This window comes from Sceloporus occidentalis, unplaced genomic scaffold (genome assembly GCF_023333645.1).
Source record: "Sceloporus occidentalis isolate IW3139 unplaced genomic scaffold, rSceOcc1.0.p SCAF_193, whole genome shotgun sequence".
NCBI classification, from domain to species: domain Eukaryota; kingdom Metazoa; phylum Chordata; class Lepidosauria; order Squamata; family Phrynosomatidae; genus Sceloporus; species Sceloporus occidentalis.
Genome location: NW_028317173.1, coordinates 137223 through 154606, shown reverse-complemented (window position 1 = coordinate 154606; position 17384 = coordinate 137223). Strand labels below are relative to the sequence as shown.

At 37.9% G+C, this 17384-nt stretch overlaps 1 protein-coding gene across 2 annotated transcripts in view; it reads left to right on the top strand.

Moving 5' to 3' along the window:
- The first annotated feature begins 311 nt into the window (after positions 1-311).
- MMEL1 (membrane metalloendopeptidase like 1) overlaps positions 312-17384 on the top strand; it is a 40676-nt gene continuing 23603 nt past the window's right edge. The window contains exons 1-3 of one of the 2 annotated variants that reach the window (XM_089502087.1): positions 312-361; positions 739-902; positions 4652-4659. In XM_089502087.1, coding sequence (XP_089358213.1) covers positions 312-361; positions 739-902; positions 4652-4659 — 222 coding nt within the window. Of the gene's footprint in view, positions 362-738; positions 903-4651; positions 4660-17384 lie in introns of those variants that run through there. The other variant, XM_089502088.1, reaches the window with a different exon arrangement.

Sequence of the window (17384 nt, the reverse complement as noted above, 5' to 3'; positions counted from 1 at the left end):
GGTGAAGGATTACAAAATGCAATTCATTTTTGATGTATACACATGCAGGGAGCACCCTGCTAGAAAATGAGATGATGATGATGATGATGATGATGATGATGATTTAAGATTTGATATCCAGGTCCAATGTGGTCTCAGGAACAAAAGAAGGATCTCTAATTGATGGACATCAACTGCAAGCAATACCAAGAAATCTGACTGCAACATCAGTCCCTGGGCATCACATTCCAGCATTGTCTTAGAACGCCAGGGATATCAGTGAAATCAAATTATTTGTGATTCATTTTGGGTTACTTTCGCACTTTGTGGAGATGGAAAATGAGGTGGCAAAAACTGTTGACAATCAAATGGAAAAATACATGTAATTTTCTTTTACAAGATTTTTTTATGCTTAGATGTCTTTGCCATGAATACATTCTTTTTTTTCTTAATTATATTATTAGTGCTGTACAACCTTTTAATTCTATCCTTTCTCTTCTCTCCTGCTTGGTATTTATGCAAGAACTGGTTATTATTTGTTTGTACTTGGATTTGTTTTTACACATATTTTAGATGTGTTCCTTTCTTTTGTTGCCTTCTAATCAGGTTTGGACATCAGTGAATGTCTTCTGAACATAACTTAATTCTTCTAACTAACAGTAGATCTCATTGATCCTTCTTCTTTTCAGTTGTGTTCTGATGACAGGTTATAATGATATGTCTTCCTAAAAGGGGTCTTTGTTTTTGTTCATTTCCAAGAGTTACAATAATGGGGAAGTCGGAAAGCCAAATGGATATAGTGGAAAAGTCGACCAAGTCAGTGAAGAAGTCCTGGAGTATTGTGGAGATTGGACTGTCAGTGTTACTCTTTCTGATGACTTGTGCAGTGGTTGCACTTCTAGTCTTGTATACAAGCAACAAAGGTAAGGGAGCCACTAACACTTATATTTCAGTATTTTTACTATACTTGATGTTGGATAAAATTCCACAGCTGTGATCTGTGAATCATATCTGCCAACTGTCTCTGGGCTTTGCTGTCTCTCCCATTTTTACTTGAGAGAGAGAACAGCCTCCCAGCAGAAGTGGTAGAGGCTAATACAGTGAGGGAATTTAAACATGCATGAGGTAGGTATATGGCCCTTGAATCTAAGATGAGACCAACGACTGGTTAAGATCTTAACATCAGAAAAAATGGGCAGAATAGATGGGGCCAAATGGTTCTTATCTTATTCTATGTTTAGTTCTAGCTGCCTCAGTTAAATCTTGTTGTACCTGGTTTTAAAAATACATAATTTATTGGAAAATTATGTGGAATTCAAAGCAGTGATTTTTATTATTATTATTATTATTATTTTTATTAATAATATTTTGGTAGTAAACGTTAATATAGTTAATATTGCATTAAATTATATCAGATTAACCTATAACATGACTAAAGAATGCATTTAAACCTTGCCGACGCACTAAATTATTTCAATGGATCATATATACTGTACGTGTAGGATTACAATTGTGATTAAAATGGATTGCTTGTACTGTATAAATTGCAATATAAACAATTGTTATAATATCTGTTTGTTCTTTCCTGTGCAATTTCCTTGTTAATAGGCAATCATGCGTACCGGTAGTACTAGTTACTTTAACTCTATAAGAGAGTTGTGAAATGTTTCTTTGATCAACTCCTCTACCAACTTTTCTTGAACGCTTATTACCGTGTCTAAAACAATTTATTTAATTTTTTTATATATAACATTATGGATATGATCAAACTTTTCCATCCAGTAAAACGTGTGTTGTTTGTTATTGATTACTTTAATTTAATATGGGTTTATCTAATACAGGTAAAATTGTGCAATCATCGGTAATATTTCATTGGTTGCTATGGTGATTGCTTTACTTTTCCCATGAGTTTTTGCAGATGCTCAGACATTCTCATAACATACATCCGTTGGTCCTGGAGTAGAGTTTTGCGGTTGAGTTCATTGAGGTCAAGCTTTACATGTGCCTGTTTCCAATACTCTTTGCACCTTGTGCAATCTGCATTTCATGAGGTCAACTCCAGCTACTCACTTTACAATATGTTTTTTGGAATTTTATGGCTTTTGCACATGTACAGAATTCTTTGACTTTGAGGGATTTTAACTGTGGAACATACTGAAGGAACTAATAATTCCTGTCTTCTGCAACCTTATTGAGTATGATTTGGGTGAGCAACACCTTGACTATTTTCTTGTACTCTGGCTCATCCATTGCTCATACTTCTCCAACACCCAAGCAGTTACAAATATCAGGGTGATTGGTCATAAATATCCAAGTACCACAGTTGTTATGATATCACTTTCTTCAAGGCCATATTTAATGTGGGGCAAATGAGGCAGCTGCCCTGGTTTTCCTTAGGCACCCAGTGGCAACTGTCTCTTTTACCTCCTCTTGTACAGTGGCCAAGGACTGGGTGTCTGCAAGGAACAATACATGTCTGTTATTTATTCTACATTGTTTTTCACTGTCTGATGGTCCAGGGATGACATCATATCTCAGAGCCCATCTTCAGGTGGATAGCATAATGTCTCCAAACTGTGCTCTGCAGCCTCATATGCTTCAAGTGGCACCAAGGACATTGGTCCCTTATTTCTAGCATGTTTTTAGATCTAAAAAAGATGATTATGAGGAAACTAGCACATGATTAACAACTATATTGGAAACATTTTAGAGAATTGAGGGAGTTACTCTTAAAAAGTTATGTTGGCATTTTTTGTTGTATAATGCCACATATAATGCCACATATAAAATGTTTTCTTTGTTTAAACTATATGTTTTGGAGACAATGTTCGTTTTTTGTTTTTTTTTTATTATATATGGCTTGAATGTTAGGACATGTACACCGGCAAGCGATTATTAAAAATTATTTACAGCTGAGCGCTGCACTTCTGTGAAGTTTGCAGAAAAGGTATTAGCGTTCAAATGAAAGAGTCCATTGTAAGCTTTAAACTTTGTTTTCCAAGCGTTCTGGCAGATGGGCAACCTTAGACATTTTATCAGACATTACTTAAAAGTAAGTGGAATCCATACTTAGACATTTATAAATAATTCTTTCAAATGAAAAAACTCATGTGAAACCCTTGTGTTTCTGTATGAGCTGCAATGGTTTTCTGTTGCAAAAGGCAACTTTCTTTTTTGCTACTTTTAGCTTTACTTGATTCAGATCTGCAGATCTTTTTAACCCTTGATAAAGGTGTTTATGTCAAAACTCTTTACATTGTTTTATGTTTGAGATTTCAGTATATGTCTATTAATTCATGCTGATGTGCAAATACATGGTATGTTCACTGTTGACTCATACTTTTATAGCAGTATTGGTGTGCTGCCTTTTTTGTGCGCTGCAACAACAGGTGGAGTGTAGACAATAAACATATACGATAGGAGAGATCTGTGCCACCTAGCGTTGCCACTATATGTCCCAGATACCATTGGGTTGGTGGCGGTGTGTTGGATCTATAAAAGACAGAAACCCGGTTCAGTAGGGTCATGTAACATTAGTGTCAGGGCGTGCGTGAGTGTCAGTGTCTTGGTATGTGTGAGTGTTTATGTGTATTGTGTGAGTGTGCAAATGTGTCTCACATGCCTCTCCTCCCAATTCTCTCTGTTCTGTCTTTCCCTCTTTCCTTTTTTCTTCTCTTCTCTTTACTCATTCAACCTTTTCTCCTTTCTTCTCTGCTTCTCTCCTTTCTTCTTTTTCTTCCTCCTCTCTCTTCCTTCTGCTCTCATTCCTACTTTCTCCTACTCCTTCTTTTCTCCTGTCCCTTTACTTTTCTCTCTTCTCTTCTTCCTCTTTTATTGTCTCCCTTTTGCCTATGTCTTTCATTTCTTTTTCTTCCTGTCTCCTTTGTCTCTTATTAACATTTGCTCTAAATTGTAAAGCCAAAGCCCTGATCACACCCTGACCAAACCCCAAGTGACCCTTTAAAGATTTTCCAGGAAATGGCTCTGGAAAAGGTGAAACCACCTAAACAGACCACCAATGAAAATGCAGCTTTAGTGAGCCCAGACAACTGCATTAAGCGAGGGGGGGGCAGCTGCCCTTTTCCACCACATTAAAGTCCAGCCTATATGTTCTTTTTTTACTCCCCTCTCACTACTCTCTTTTTCTCTAATTGCTCAAAATGATTGTTGTACAGCACATAGCTACACTACACAACATTCATTTTTCTGATTTCACTGCAGCTATATTAAGTTCTCATGTTGCGCAGGTACATGCTGTCCATTTAGCTAATTTACTTTTTTTTTAATTTTGTCATATAATTTTTCCCATTAGCGGGTAACTAAAGTTTGTCTTCCGCCAGGAAACCCCTCTTCTGAGCCAAAAAAAGGTAAGCCATAGGAAGGAAGTATTGGGGTTGGAGAGAGGAAGCTCAGGGAGGATATTTCCCCCCCCCCGAAAATCAATTCATGTGGTAGAATCCAGGGTGATTAAAACTAATAACTATTGTGCTTGTGATAATCCACATAAAACTGCCGATACTGAACTTTTTTCCTTTAATGGAATAAAATGTGTTATTTTTTCTGGTTCCACTTTTAAACTCCCTCACTGTCTGAAAATGGACCGCTAACAAATATGTATTGAAGTTCATCAGAAGACATGATCCTATATATCCTATATATATATATAATCTAGATACTAGAGTAGAAAAGTTGTATTGTGTGGTTATTAAAAGTACCTTGTGATTAAGTCACACTGAGTTTGAACTCTTCTTTGAAGTTTTGTATAGAAACATGAGAATCCATAATATTTTTCCATATAAATATCGGACCCCAGGACATATGGTAAGAAAAGTGTGTGGTCTGGTAGACATATGTGCAACTTCACTGTCCATATGTGAACTATTCAGAGGGTCGCATAGCAATATCAAAAGCAATATCTTTAATTCTCTACAAAGGTCAGTGGACAAACATTTAAAGGCTGCAAGAAACACTATTTTCTTACATTTTCATTCAAACAGAGATATCAACCATGACATACTGGTAGCACAAGCACTAGTTAGGAGTCTTAGAAGTCATCAGATTAATAAAGAGGATGAAGGAGTCTTCTCCAAATGTATGACCCTTGTTCCTTCACCCTAATGTTCTAGCAAAAGCCCTAAGAGTTCCAAGGTATGATTATAGTCAACCGAGGATGTAGCCATCTGACCACTTAGGACTTCCCTCATGCAACCAGTGGCCTTTTTACAATCTGCTTCCGTAGGGAGTGGGTTTTAGATTATGCTGCAAACTTGCCTTTTCTTACAGATCCCACACATTTATTGAATAGACCTAATTTATATATTATTTGGGTAATATCAAAATATTGCTACAATAAGAACATTAATCATAGCATAATAAACATATATGTTATAATGGTTGCTGCTGCTGCTTGTTTTGTAGATCCTCGATCACATGGACATTTAGACATTTTTAAATGGTAATTAATCAGCTGTATTGATATGGCAAAATAACTGATGTGCTTAACGACATCACATTTTTATTTTCTGATAGTCCATGTGATCCTTATGTATTATCATGTAGGGCATCAGAATAAAATGTTATACAGGACAGTTGGTACCCTTGCTTCATATAATGCTGAAATGCTATGATCAAACAGTTGGTATAAGAACACACCTAGGGATGTCGGAATATTTTATTGTTCAGGAATAAATTGCCATTTCAGTTTTATTTACTCAGTAGCGGTAGAACTCAAACACCTTCTAATTACAATATATCGTACGGGTTAAAAACTATGGTGTTTCCGAAGCTCTATGTACTATTATTTCATGCATGAAAAATGCTCATGTTGGTCACTCGAAACCTAATTTTCCCCATGAAGAAGAACTTCGATCCTGACAATTTTAGGAAAGATTGATGTTGTGTGAAAAACAAGCACATTAAAAAAAGAGGGGGGAAAAAGTCAAATAGGCAACTCTTGCACCTGCTTAATGACAAATTCAGAACTTGTTTATTGAATGCTCTATGCCAAACATCTGCACTATTTAAAGAACACTAGAAAAGTGAAGGAAAATCTTCAGAGCGTGACCTTTTATGTGATGAAAATAAATCCTAGGAGGAAGTTGCATCTGCTTATCAGCAGGTGGTAGAGCGCGGAACCACACAGAAACAGAGAGGCGATACTACAGGGAGTCAGCATAACAATGTATTCCATAAAAGTGTTAACCAAATGATTCATATAATATTGCCAGAATACTCCAAAAATTGACCATCTAATTGTTTGCTAAAGGAGAATATACTAAGCTTAAAAAAAGATTTACCTTCTGGACCTGCACCGGATCCATGATCATCCATGATCCAAGGTCATTTTGTGCCACTGATTGGCTGCTTTAAATCACTGGGACATTTTTGTGTACATGAGCATAGGGGTCTCATTGGACCCTCAGAATGCTGACCGAGCCAGCGCTGGCAGTAAGTATATCGTGTAACATCCAAATACATCTTCTGCTTGGCAAATAGTAGGAGGGTCATAGAAAGGGGCAAATGCAAATGGGGAGATTCTGCAGAACCCCCCTCATGTATTTGCAAGGGGGACACCACAACAATTTACAGGCAGGTGCTGCATCTTCTTATCAGCAACTGTTAGAACACAGAACCGCACATAAAGAGAGAGGCGATAGTACAGGGAATCACCGTAACCATGTACTGTATTGCAAAAAAACAATTATATTACATATAATGTTGACATATAATATTGGCATAATATTCAGAAACTGGACGCCTGGTCTAACCAATGCAGAATTTGACATCAGAGTGTTCTTATCTGCAGTAAATGTCAGGTTTTGATCCTTTTTTTGTCTTAGATGAAGAAAGACTAAATAGGCCAATCATTTTTAATGGAGTCAGTGTGTGGGTGTGCGTATACTGTAGTGTCAGAGTTAGCGTGTATGTGTGTAAATGTATAGTGCGATGTGTGTAAATGTATAGTGCTGGGATGAGTGTGTGTATGTGTATACTGTAGTGTCAGAGTCAGTGTGTATTTGTATACTATAGTATCGTCTGTGAGTGTTTGTCTGTATACTGCAGTATCAGTGTGTATGTGTGCTATATGTATATTGCTAGAATCAGTGTGTGTGTACGTGTAAATAGTCACTATATACAGTGTAGTGTAGATTATCAGCTTTATCAGACTGGATAATTTGGGAAGCGATATTATTACACATTAAAATGTTACCATTTCATATGTGTTTTTGATCATAATATCATAAGCATATCAACATTTGATAGAGTTAAAAGGCAGATCTGAACAGGGACATCTGAGGTCATCGAACTTATGTGACTGCATCCTACTCTTTCAACAATGATCCACTAAAAGTGTGACAAACACCTCTGAACTCGCCAATCAAAACACGTGGTTCACCTGGGGAGCAAAAAACACAGCATTATGGTTTTGTTTTTATTTAATATTTTGTTTCTATGTATATAAAGATTACATAGTTTGTATTAAGCAATAGAGGATATGTTACCCTTTGAAAAGTGTTTTCAATTTGTATTAGGTTAATGAAATTGTATCTAAGAAAACTATATCAAGTGGCATTTAGCAATAAAATCAACAATAACGCCCTTCTGTTACATTGTCACCAGAATATCTACTTAGCTTTAGCATCAACTGTATCTCATGATGTTGCTTCTTAGTTTATTTCCAAGCTTACCTTACATATTTTAGTGTAAAATTAGCATTTTAAGGCCAGTGGCCACCTGATGACATAAGTGTGGTCAATGCCTGGATATGCGCAGTTGCATATGCCGCTGCTAGAGAGGAAGATTGGTTGAGTATGGGGCTTCAATAGCCAGCGGCTCACCGGACATTTGCCTTGGTCAAGGCAAAGTGTATTCACTAAACCAAGAATCAACCTGGCCTGTGAAATATAAACCTTGACTAGTTCAGACCTGGTTCAACCCAGCAATATGCATCATTCTTTAGAATAGCTCCCTGTGACATTAAACTGTCCCTTTAAGTGGCAGAAGGAACGTACCCTACGTAGTTGTTTACCTTGAAAATAAATGGGTTATTTTTCTTAGGCTTTCAAAATATTTGTTGGAGTAAAATTCCGCCTGTTGTGGATATTATTATAACCCATTTTTCTAAATGCCTCTAATAAATGATTATGGGCTTATCCATAAATACTCCTTATACTAATATGACTGATAATTGGCTTTGAGATATCGGTAAAAAGCAATTCTGTACAAGTGGGCCATTAAGCTGTTACATAAAGAATAAAACCATAGGAAAATGAAAATAATGAATGTTAGTATGTTGTTTTAAGGCAGCATGGTTTACTGTGCATGCATACATTTATATATATATTTTATATATATTTTCCATGATATTTTATAGTTGTAATGCAATCGTGTAGCTGGGAAAAAAACATTTTGCCTTGGTATTAAGCTTGGTATTATGTAATCTTATAATATGTAAAAATGAAGTTATACTCATAATTAGTATCTATATATATATATATATATATATATATATATATATATATATGATCTGAAAAAGGAGAGAATTTCAGAGAGAAAAGAATAACAAATAGATTATTTCACAAGCAGGAAATGTAATTGTTTTTTATGGGAACTTCATGCACTCCAATAATGAAGTGTTTTGAAATTATAGACATTCCTATGTCAACGAGGCATGATTATTATTATTATCTCATCCACCCGTAGGCATGCATTCTTTGGAACTCTCCTTCTACTTTGTTTGCCCAAAAGGTTTCCGTGTGCCATCCTTCGGTTCTTTAGAATGTGGAAGGGTTTAGTTTAGTGGATGTCTGTGACCCCTCTGAATTGGAGGCATATGTGGAAAAACATATAAATTAGCCATAATTCTGATTCCAATGATTGCATCCAGGATTTCAAAATTAAACCTCAGAATGTCAGAACCCTTTCTACTGGACATCAGAATATAACATAATATCCTAGTGCTCCAGTTCTAAAGGAAGCACGGAATGGAGGGAAACTATGGAGGACTATGAGGTCTCAACATAGCCCTCCATTGTGTTAATGGGCTTGCCTACCAAGTAGTGGGGTTACAGGGAGCCTGGTTGCCCAATAGGCCCCCTGGCTTTGAGGCCTCCAGGACCTGCTGCCTTAGACCTAGTCAGCTCAATTTGTCTCTGCCAGATACATTTGTTCATAAAAACATGTAGTGTGTATTACAGACACACTAGTTGCGCATGTCATATTAAGATCTTAACTTTTACTAAGGTATGCCCCTTTGACACAAATATTTTTTGGTCACCATTTGTAAATGCTTGTTGATTTTTTCCTTCTAATTACTGTTTTTTGTAATTCTATTATTACTGCTGGGCCGTTACTCATCTGAGCTGCTCTACAACATTTTTTGGTTGCATATCATAAATGGGATCATCTGTTTCCCACCAGATGGAGCTTTAAATATTTTAATACGTATCTTGTGTTTTATTATGAGACAGGGGTCACATCTGTAAATAGAAAGCTTTTTTTAGGCTTTGTAGAAAATAGTACATTAAAATCATGCACAGTAGTATAACTGACAGATATAGCTCACTGGGAGGCACTAATACATTTTCATCATAAAATATTACTTTTCTCCAGGGTACCATTAAAGTATTAAATGGAAAATTAAAAATGTCACAAACCTCTGTTCACATCTGTAGCTGTTTAATTGTTTCCATGGTGTACAGTTACTTTTTTTTTTTTTTTACATTATAATGATATATGCTATGTTATGTAATTCCAGAACAAAGCTGCTTCATAACATTGGTCATTTCTGTCGAAAACCTGATACGAGTTGCATGACAGATGATACAATATGTCACTCCAGGACTCAACTGATTTGCCCAGGAGACTCCGAGATTCATATATTGAATTACTCTTTGCCAATATTTTGGGGTTTTTCTCATCTTAGAATGGTCCTTGTAGCTCTATTGACTACAAAAGCTTTGCCACCAAAAGAATGAGTACAAGCCCTCTATATGCTTCTAGGAAATTACAATGCTGGACGGCAAGGAGACAATCTAATGCTGAAACAGATTCTATACAGACCTGTTAGTGTCTTAAAAGAACCTAAGGTGGCAGACAGCAGCAACAAAATCCAGTCATTCACTCCTCATTTTTAGAATTCTTAATCTGTGTAAAAAATGTTACAACCAACTGGGCAGAAACCTAAAACCTGAGAACCTGTGTAAAAGTCAAATTTTGATGGTTTTCAGATGAGACAGGATATTTTGATGGAAGGGGCAGTTGGCTAGAGAGAGCCTCTTCTTGGCTTTAAAGATCTCACTGATTTTTATCTTCCGCATTCTACAGTGCTTCTTTATTCTATTCTTCACCATCTTCTTGCGTATCTGAAGTCCAAAGTGCCAGATTATCACTTAACAATTGCATGATAAGCGTGGAGTAACTTGTGACTTCCTTCGCTCACCGTGTCCAGTTCTGCAATAGCATCATCAAATGCTGCCTTTGCCAACCTGCCGGCACCGTCAGGGGAATTAAGAATTTCATGGTAGAAGACTCAGAAATATGAGCGCAAGGCCTCAATGAATTGGGTGTGTGGAAGTTGCAATATCACTTGCAGCTTTGTAAGCAACCAAGCTGTTTTCATCAACTTCCTTCTGGTCGTTACAGTAGAAGAAAGTTTCTTTCTTTTACTGTCTTCTTTCTTCATTGACTCAACCATTTCGTCACATCTCTCAGCCTGGTGAGCCAGCTTGGCTTCGGACACTTCCATGGCGGTAGCTTGGGAGAATAAACGGTGATCTGCTGGCTGGATGGAAGCCGCTTGTGTCTCTGCGCCTCCAAACAGCTCAACCTCTCCCCCTGTCTCTAGAATTGTTTTTTTTTTTTAAATAATATATTTTTAACCTTATTTTTAACCTGATGCAAGTATTAAAAAAGTCCCTTTTAAGTGAACTTGTGATTGAATTAACTAGGGTAAGAATATTGTAGATGGTAGCCAGGAATTTCCTGATGACAATCTGATTTAAAGATTGTACTATTTATTTATTTATTTGTTTTGTTTTTTTAAATCCTTGTTCAAAGTTGTTCCAATTTTTAAGTCCTTGAATGCCCTCAACATGAAATATATGTTTGATAAATCGTTACAAGTGAGACAGATTGTCCTTTTTTAAAACTATTAAACACATCATTGTCATTCTTTTTATGTTACAATCTGAGAATTATTTTAATGCTTCCTGACATTCTCTATTTCACATTTGAAGATTGAATAATAAGCCTGTCAAATACTTAATAAAATATCTCTCTCCTTATCATCAGAACACACCTTGTCCCAAGGTAAAATCTGATGTTTATAAAGATGCTCCTCTCGGTTATTATTCTGCAAAGGGCATAAATGAAAAGGGGCAGAACACAAAAGCAACATTTCAAAGATTATCTGCCTCATTAGTTTTATTTGTCACTGTCAGAGAAAGAAATAATTAGTTTCTTTCATGGCAGGCTGAATGTTTAATTAGATAAAGATTATGCAAATGAAAAGCATTTTGTAAGTGTTTTTCAATTTAAAGCAAATAACTCGTTTCACCAGGACACAGCCACAAATTAACAGAGATGCAGCTTCCACAATATGCCTACAGGTTGGTTTCTATAATTAACAAAGATAAGCAACATTTTTTATTTTTTTTAATCCCAAGTAGAAATCATTCTTTGGGTAAATCTGTATGGTTAAAGGTGAAGAACGGTTGCCAACATAGCTTTTTAGCATAAATTAATTTATTTATTGAAAGTACGTACCCGTGCTTTGGATTGGTCGATATAGGTTTTTAATATATATTTTTAACAGTATTATATGGGTACATAATAGCCCTTTGACTTTGAAGTCACAAGACAAATCTAGAACTTGTACTCATTGTTGTAGGAAACGCAATTTTGTTGGATTATTCTCTCCCTAGCCCATGGGTGGTAGATCGGAGTAGAGTGTGGCAGCCCCTGGGCCACTTTACTATAGACTGATCTTCCTTAATGGGCATTATGTCTCACTAGTGCTCTTCAGGTCTTAATGGGTGATGGAGACATCAAAGATTTCCCTTTAAATCCGTCGATTTATACTACGGAAGTCTATGCAGAACTTGCGACCTAGTGCTACGCGCCGGGATATGACTTCATATCCTGGCGCTCTACCCAAGAAGACTGGCATCAAGGAGGACTGGTGTAGTTATGAAGGAGGGCAATGACCCTCTATAAATACGTCACTGATTGTATTATATAACTGGGGGTATAATCAATTTCCGATCCACTATCCACACTGACCACATGGCCTAATTCTATGCCTCCTATAATACAGAATACATAGTTTTATGCCCCTCATACATGATCTTGATTCAGTGCTAAAAGCAGTGTTTAAATTCTCCTCCAAAGTAATTGCTTTTTTTTAATGCCTTTGAAGTGCATTACATTAAAACGAGGGCATTAGAGCAGGTTTATGTAAATGGTGAGATAATAGAATCCTGTTCTTATTCAGAGGTTTTCTTAGTAATTATATGGCTTAACCACATATAGCAGGCCCCATACTTTTCTTCCTGCTGAATAGATTAACTTACAAATGCCTTTGGATAGGAATTGTGTGTAATTATGCCGAACATCTTCTGCAAGGCAACGAGACTCTATTCAAACTTGAGAGTTGGGAGCCGATTGAAATAGGTTTCAGCTAAACAAGTTAATTTCTATTTTATTGTTCCATTCTCCGTTTCACAATCTATTTCTCTGTAATACTTGATATGCTTATTCTTGGGAAAGAAAAAATGTTGGAAAAGAATATATTATCTCTGTATTCCATTCTGTTGTATATCCATTACATGAACCTGTCCATGTTCTATAGTAATCCTATAATGTCTGTAATCCCATAAATCGGCATCACGTGAGCAGGACACAGAAAGGCCTTTATATCCAAACCACCGAGGCATTATTTATATCTACCTAATGTATCGGTTCTAGTCTTGTCATATTCCATTGAATATACCGTGTTTCCCCGAAAGTAAGACAGCGTCTTACTTTCTTTTTATCCCTAAAAGCCCCACTATGTCTTACTTTCGGGGTATGTCTTATATTGGGAAAAAATTGTCGAATTTAATGCTTTCCTACCTTTCCTTTCTTCTTTCAGCTTCTTTTCCTCCTCTTCGCTCCTCTTCTTCAGTTCTTGTCTCCTTCCGGGTCAGAGGGCACGGACAGCGGTGGGCGCGGCTTCAGTGTTGTGCGCCGGGATCTGACAAGAAACCCCGGCGCACAACAGCTGTTGCCGCGCAGATCACAAGGGAGCGGTATCGGAGGTCATTAACAGACCTCCGGCTCCCTTGAGTGATTTTAAGCCGGGTTGAACCCGGCTTAAAATCACTCAAGGGAGCCGGAGGTCTGTTAAAGACCTCCGATACCGCTCCCTTGCGAGCCTGCTCCTCCAGCGGCGGACATTACTGTCCGTCTCTGGAGGGGTGCCGGGTGCCGCAGGTTGGCACCCCCTGGAGTGTGGCGCCCTGTGCGGTCGCACACCCCAAAGGTCGGCCCTGCTCTAAGGGGCCGGCCTTAGGGGTCTGCGGCCGCACAGGGTTTAAATAAAAACATCGGGGTTTTTTTTCAACTTTATTTAACATCCTCCATGTTAAATAAAGTTAAAAAAACTTTATTTAACATCCTCCATGTTAAATAAAGTTTTTTTTAACTTTATTTAACATGGAGGATGTTAAATAAAGTTAAAAAACCCCCCGATGTTTTAATTTAAATCCTGTGCGGCCGCAGACACGTAAGGCCGGCCTTGGTGGGGACTTCCCGGCCCCTTAGAGTGGCGGACCCGGTCGCAGGTGCGGCGGGCCTAAGGGGCAGGCGCCCCTTATGCCCTGCGTTAATGCGGCCGTAGGCCGTAGGCAAATCCCCCGTGTTTCCCCGAAAGTAAGACATATGTCTTACTTTCGGGGTACGGCTTATATTAGCTGACCCCTCTGAAACTCCCGATACGTCTTACAATCGGGGGTGTCTTACTATCGGGGAAACACGGTATGTATTGTAAGAAGTGCTGCGTACATTGTTGGCGCTATATAAATGGAGCCCAGGTACCAACATCGTGACTTCCCAAGTATGCTGATGTAACATCTACTGTATGAGCTGATATGTTCAGATTCACAGTTTTATGTTATAATACCACACTAGGCTGAACTGCGAACTATGTGGTCCCCAGGAATATTTTTATAACTCAAATCCACAATCTTACATTTTTAAGCATTTGTATGTACAGTATATCGCTTGCTCGACTATGCCGTAAAATCTTACATTAAGAATTTACACAAATAGGATTAGTTGACTCTTCTAAATGCTATTGATGGTAGGAATGGCGGTTTGATTCAAGAAAATAAATGGACCACAATTAGACATTAAGTTACTCTTCTTAGCAGTCGTTTTGTTTCACCACATATTATAGTATCAAAGACATATGGTGCAGGGATTCCATTCAAGGTTTCTGCTGGCTTTGTAGAAACACAAAAAGGAAAAACTTAATTTTAAGAGATATATGAATCTTGTCAGCCATATATCTAATTGGCTCCTATCTCCTCTGATGTTTTGGCTGCTCTCGTATGACTGTAAATCTCTAGCCTTGAAAGCTGAACAATTTAAAATGTCCTTGTACTGGAGCGCTCTCTAAGTTAGGTATTTATTTATTTATAAAAACAAAACCAAGAACCGCAGTTTTTACCTGGGAACATTTGCATTGGTATCAGCAGGAGAAGAGGGTAAACTGGCTCACCTCCAAGGTATTTTGCCCACATACCCTATTAGCCCCTGCATTGTTGATTTCTGTAGATGTTGATAGCTGGACTCCAGTGGCTGGTGGCTAGAAGACCTTTAATTATAAGCCCTATCCTTCTCGTCCAACATCAGCGCCTGACCTCACAAATGCTCTACTGGATGAATGGGCAGAAATTCCCACATAAACTCCCCAAAATCTTGTGGACGGCCTTCCCTGAAGAGTGGAAGCTGTTATAGCTGTAAAGGGGGGACCAACTACATATTACTGTCTATGTGTTTAGAATGAAATGTCATAAAATCCCTGTTGGTGTAATGGTCGGCTGTCCCAATACTTTTGTCAACATAGTGTATAAACGTGTGTTTTTTTTAGTGCTCATAACCCTGAAACAGATTCCTTCCGTTGCTTTGTCTTGCAGCGAAGAGATGGGTTATTACGACCAGCTAATCAAACTACACTGATAACAGCATTCCCAGAAAGTGTTTATTAAGAATAATATCTTCGAACATTGCCATAATAGCAGAATTGTGAAAATATTCAGTCACAGAAAAGGCCAACTAAGATCATCCATCTGTCAACATTCTCTGACTTATCTCGACTGTAGGGCTAAAGCTTTAATTTCACACCATAATTCGTACGTCAGTATAATTAAAGAATGTATTATACATTTTGAAAGATATGGTCTTGGTTTCTATTGCGTACATTTATTTGGCAACCAATGGAATATGCTGAGATGCATAACCCTTAACCCTTCGATGTCTGTAGAACTCAAAATACTGTAACTGTATCAAATGTGGTAATTCACTTTGCTGAATATAACACTTTTTAAACTAAATACATGAGTTGGAATATTATTTCTCTTATGTCTAAATGTCTTTTCAGAGTTTGACCCATTCTAGCTTCCTTAAAAAAATGAAAGAATGTGACAAGCGGAGCCAGGTCTGGACTAACCATCTGGCAAACGGGGCAAATGCTTGGTGGACTATTGCCAGATCACGTAGGCTACTTACCCTTACGGCTGCTTGCGTGGCAGATCCGATGTTTTACTGTGTGGCCAGGGCTGGGTACATTTGGCCACACAAATCCAGGCGACAGCTGAGGACATATACTTTAGAAGCCGCCAGGACTGTTTTTCTTCCCCAGTCCAGCCCTGGATAGAATTATACTGGACTATCTGTAAATCTATCCCTGGTTATCAAGCTTTCCTGTGTTTTGATATACATATCACCTGGCAATCTGCCGGATTGTTTTGCAGAAAAATAGAGACAGAAATCAGATTCAAAGTAAAATTCCGGCTCCGACAAGCCCTAACTAAACAGCGTGGCAAGTCTGTCTAAACAATAACAACAAACCTGTTATTAACCATGGTGCGTCCGCAGGATATTTCCCAGGGAGGGCAAAATATCCTCCCCAACTTTTCTCTCTCCTTACCTCATCCCCATTGCCTACCTTTGTTGGCTCAGGTGAGGGGGTTCCTGGTAATAGGCAAGCATTAGTTACCCATTAATAGGTAACATATACCCGCGCAACAATAGCTAGGGTGGTAAAGATTAGCCACAACTACCCCAGTCTACAATTCCTATGGTTTTCAGCCAGTAATTGCCGACTGTATATCATACTAATGTATTTTTTTTTTAAACTATTAAGCATCCTGGCAATGTTAGCGCAAGTTAGCGAGTTTAATATTCAATCAACACCAATGAATTTGCGAAGGTCAGTCTTTACAGCTTGGCAGTAATACTAATCAAACACTATTCTATATCCGTTGGCAATATTTGCAAATGTTTAATTGGCTATTCAGAGTAAATCACTTTCATTTGTCGTTAATACTGTAACACCTTTACAGAATTTTGATTAAAGGGCAGGGCGCCTATTTAATAAACCACTTAGAGATAAGGTGTCTACTACATAAAACAAAAACTGAATTTAGAGATAATACGTATGAAGAACTAGCTGCTAGCTAGCTGGGTACTCAAAATGTAATGAAAGGAACCTTTTTTTGTAGAATTACTAATTGTTGATGGACTTTTGAGTTCTCCGAACATTACGTATAAGTTTTTACATTGCATTTATTTATATAGCGCCAGCAGATTCTGTAGGGCTTTACAATCGTAAGGATAAACTTAAAATTACAAACGATAACAAACTGGTGCGAAAAGAGAAGAAGACTGCTCATCTTTTAGGATCACCTCACTGGGTTTAAGTCTTCATAATGTAAAGATGTGGAATATTCAGCTCCACTGGATACCTCCAACAAACTCCCGGTTTAGGGACAATACTCGCTACCATGGAGTCGTCCTCCATCTCTTCCTGGGATAACAAGAAAGGCTCAGGACTCGGCCATTAAGCGTTACTTGGTTACCTAAAACACTCAACAAACATGCAGTGGAGGGTCTGTGCACCAAAAACATCCAGGGGGTGATCCAGTGGGCACTTGTTGATGTTTATATGGACCTATACTCTATGGAATAATTTGGAAGTATTGCTCCCCTTATTCCCTTGGTCCCCATCTCTGCACATGGCGACATCAAAGCAGGAGAACATTATAAGCCTAGAGGTGGGTGCATGATAAGTTGGGCAGTGATAGGATCCCCGTAACAGAAGATGTTAAAGGGAATACAGATCATGGAAGCTGAATACTTCA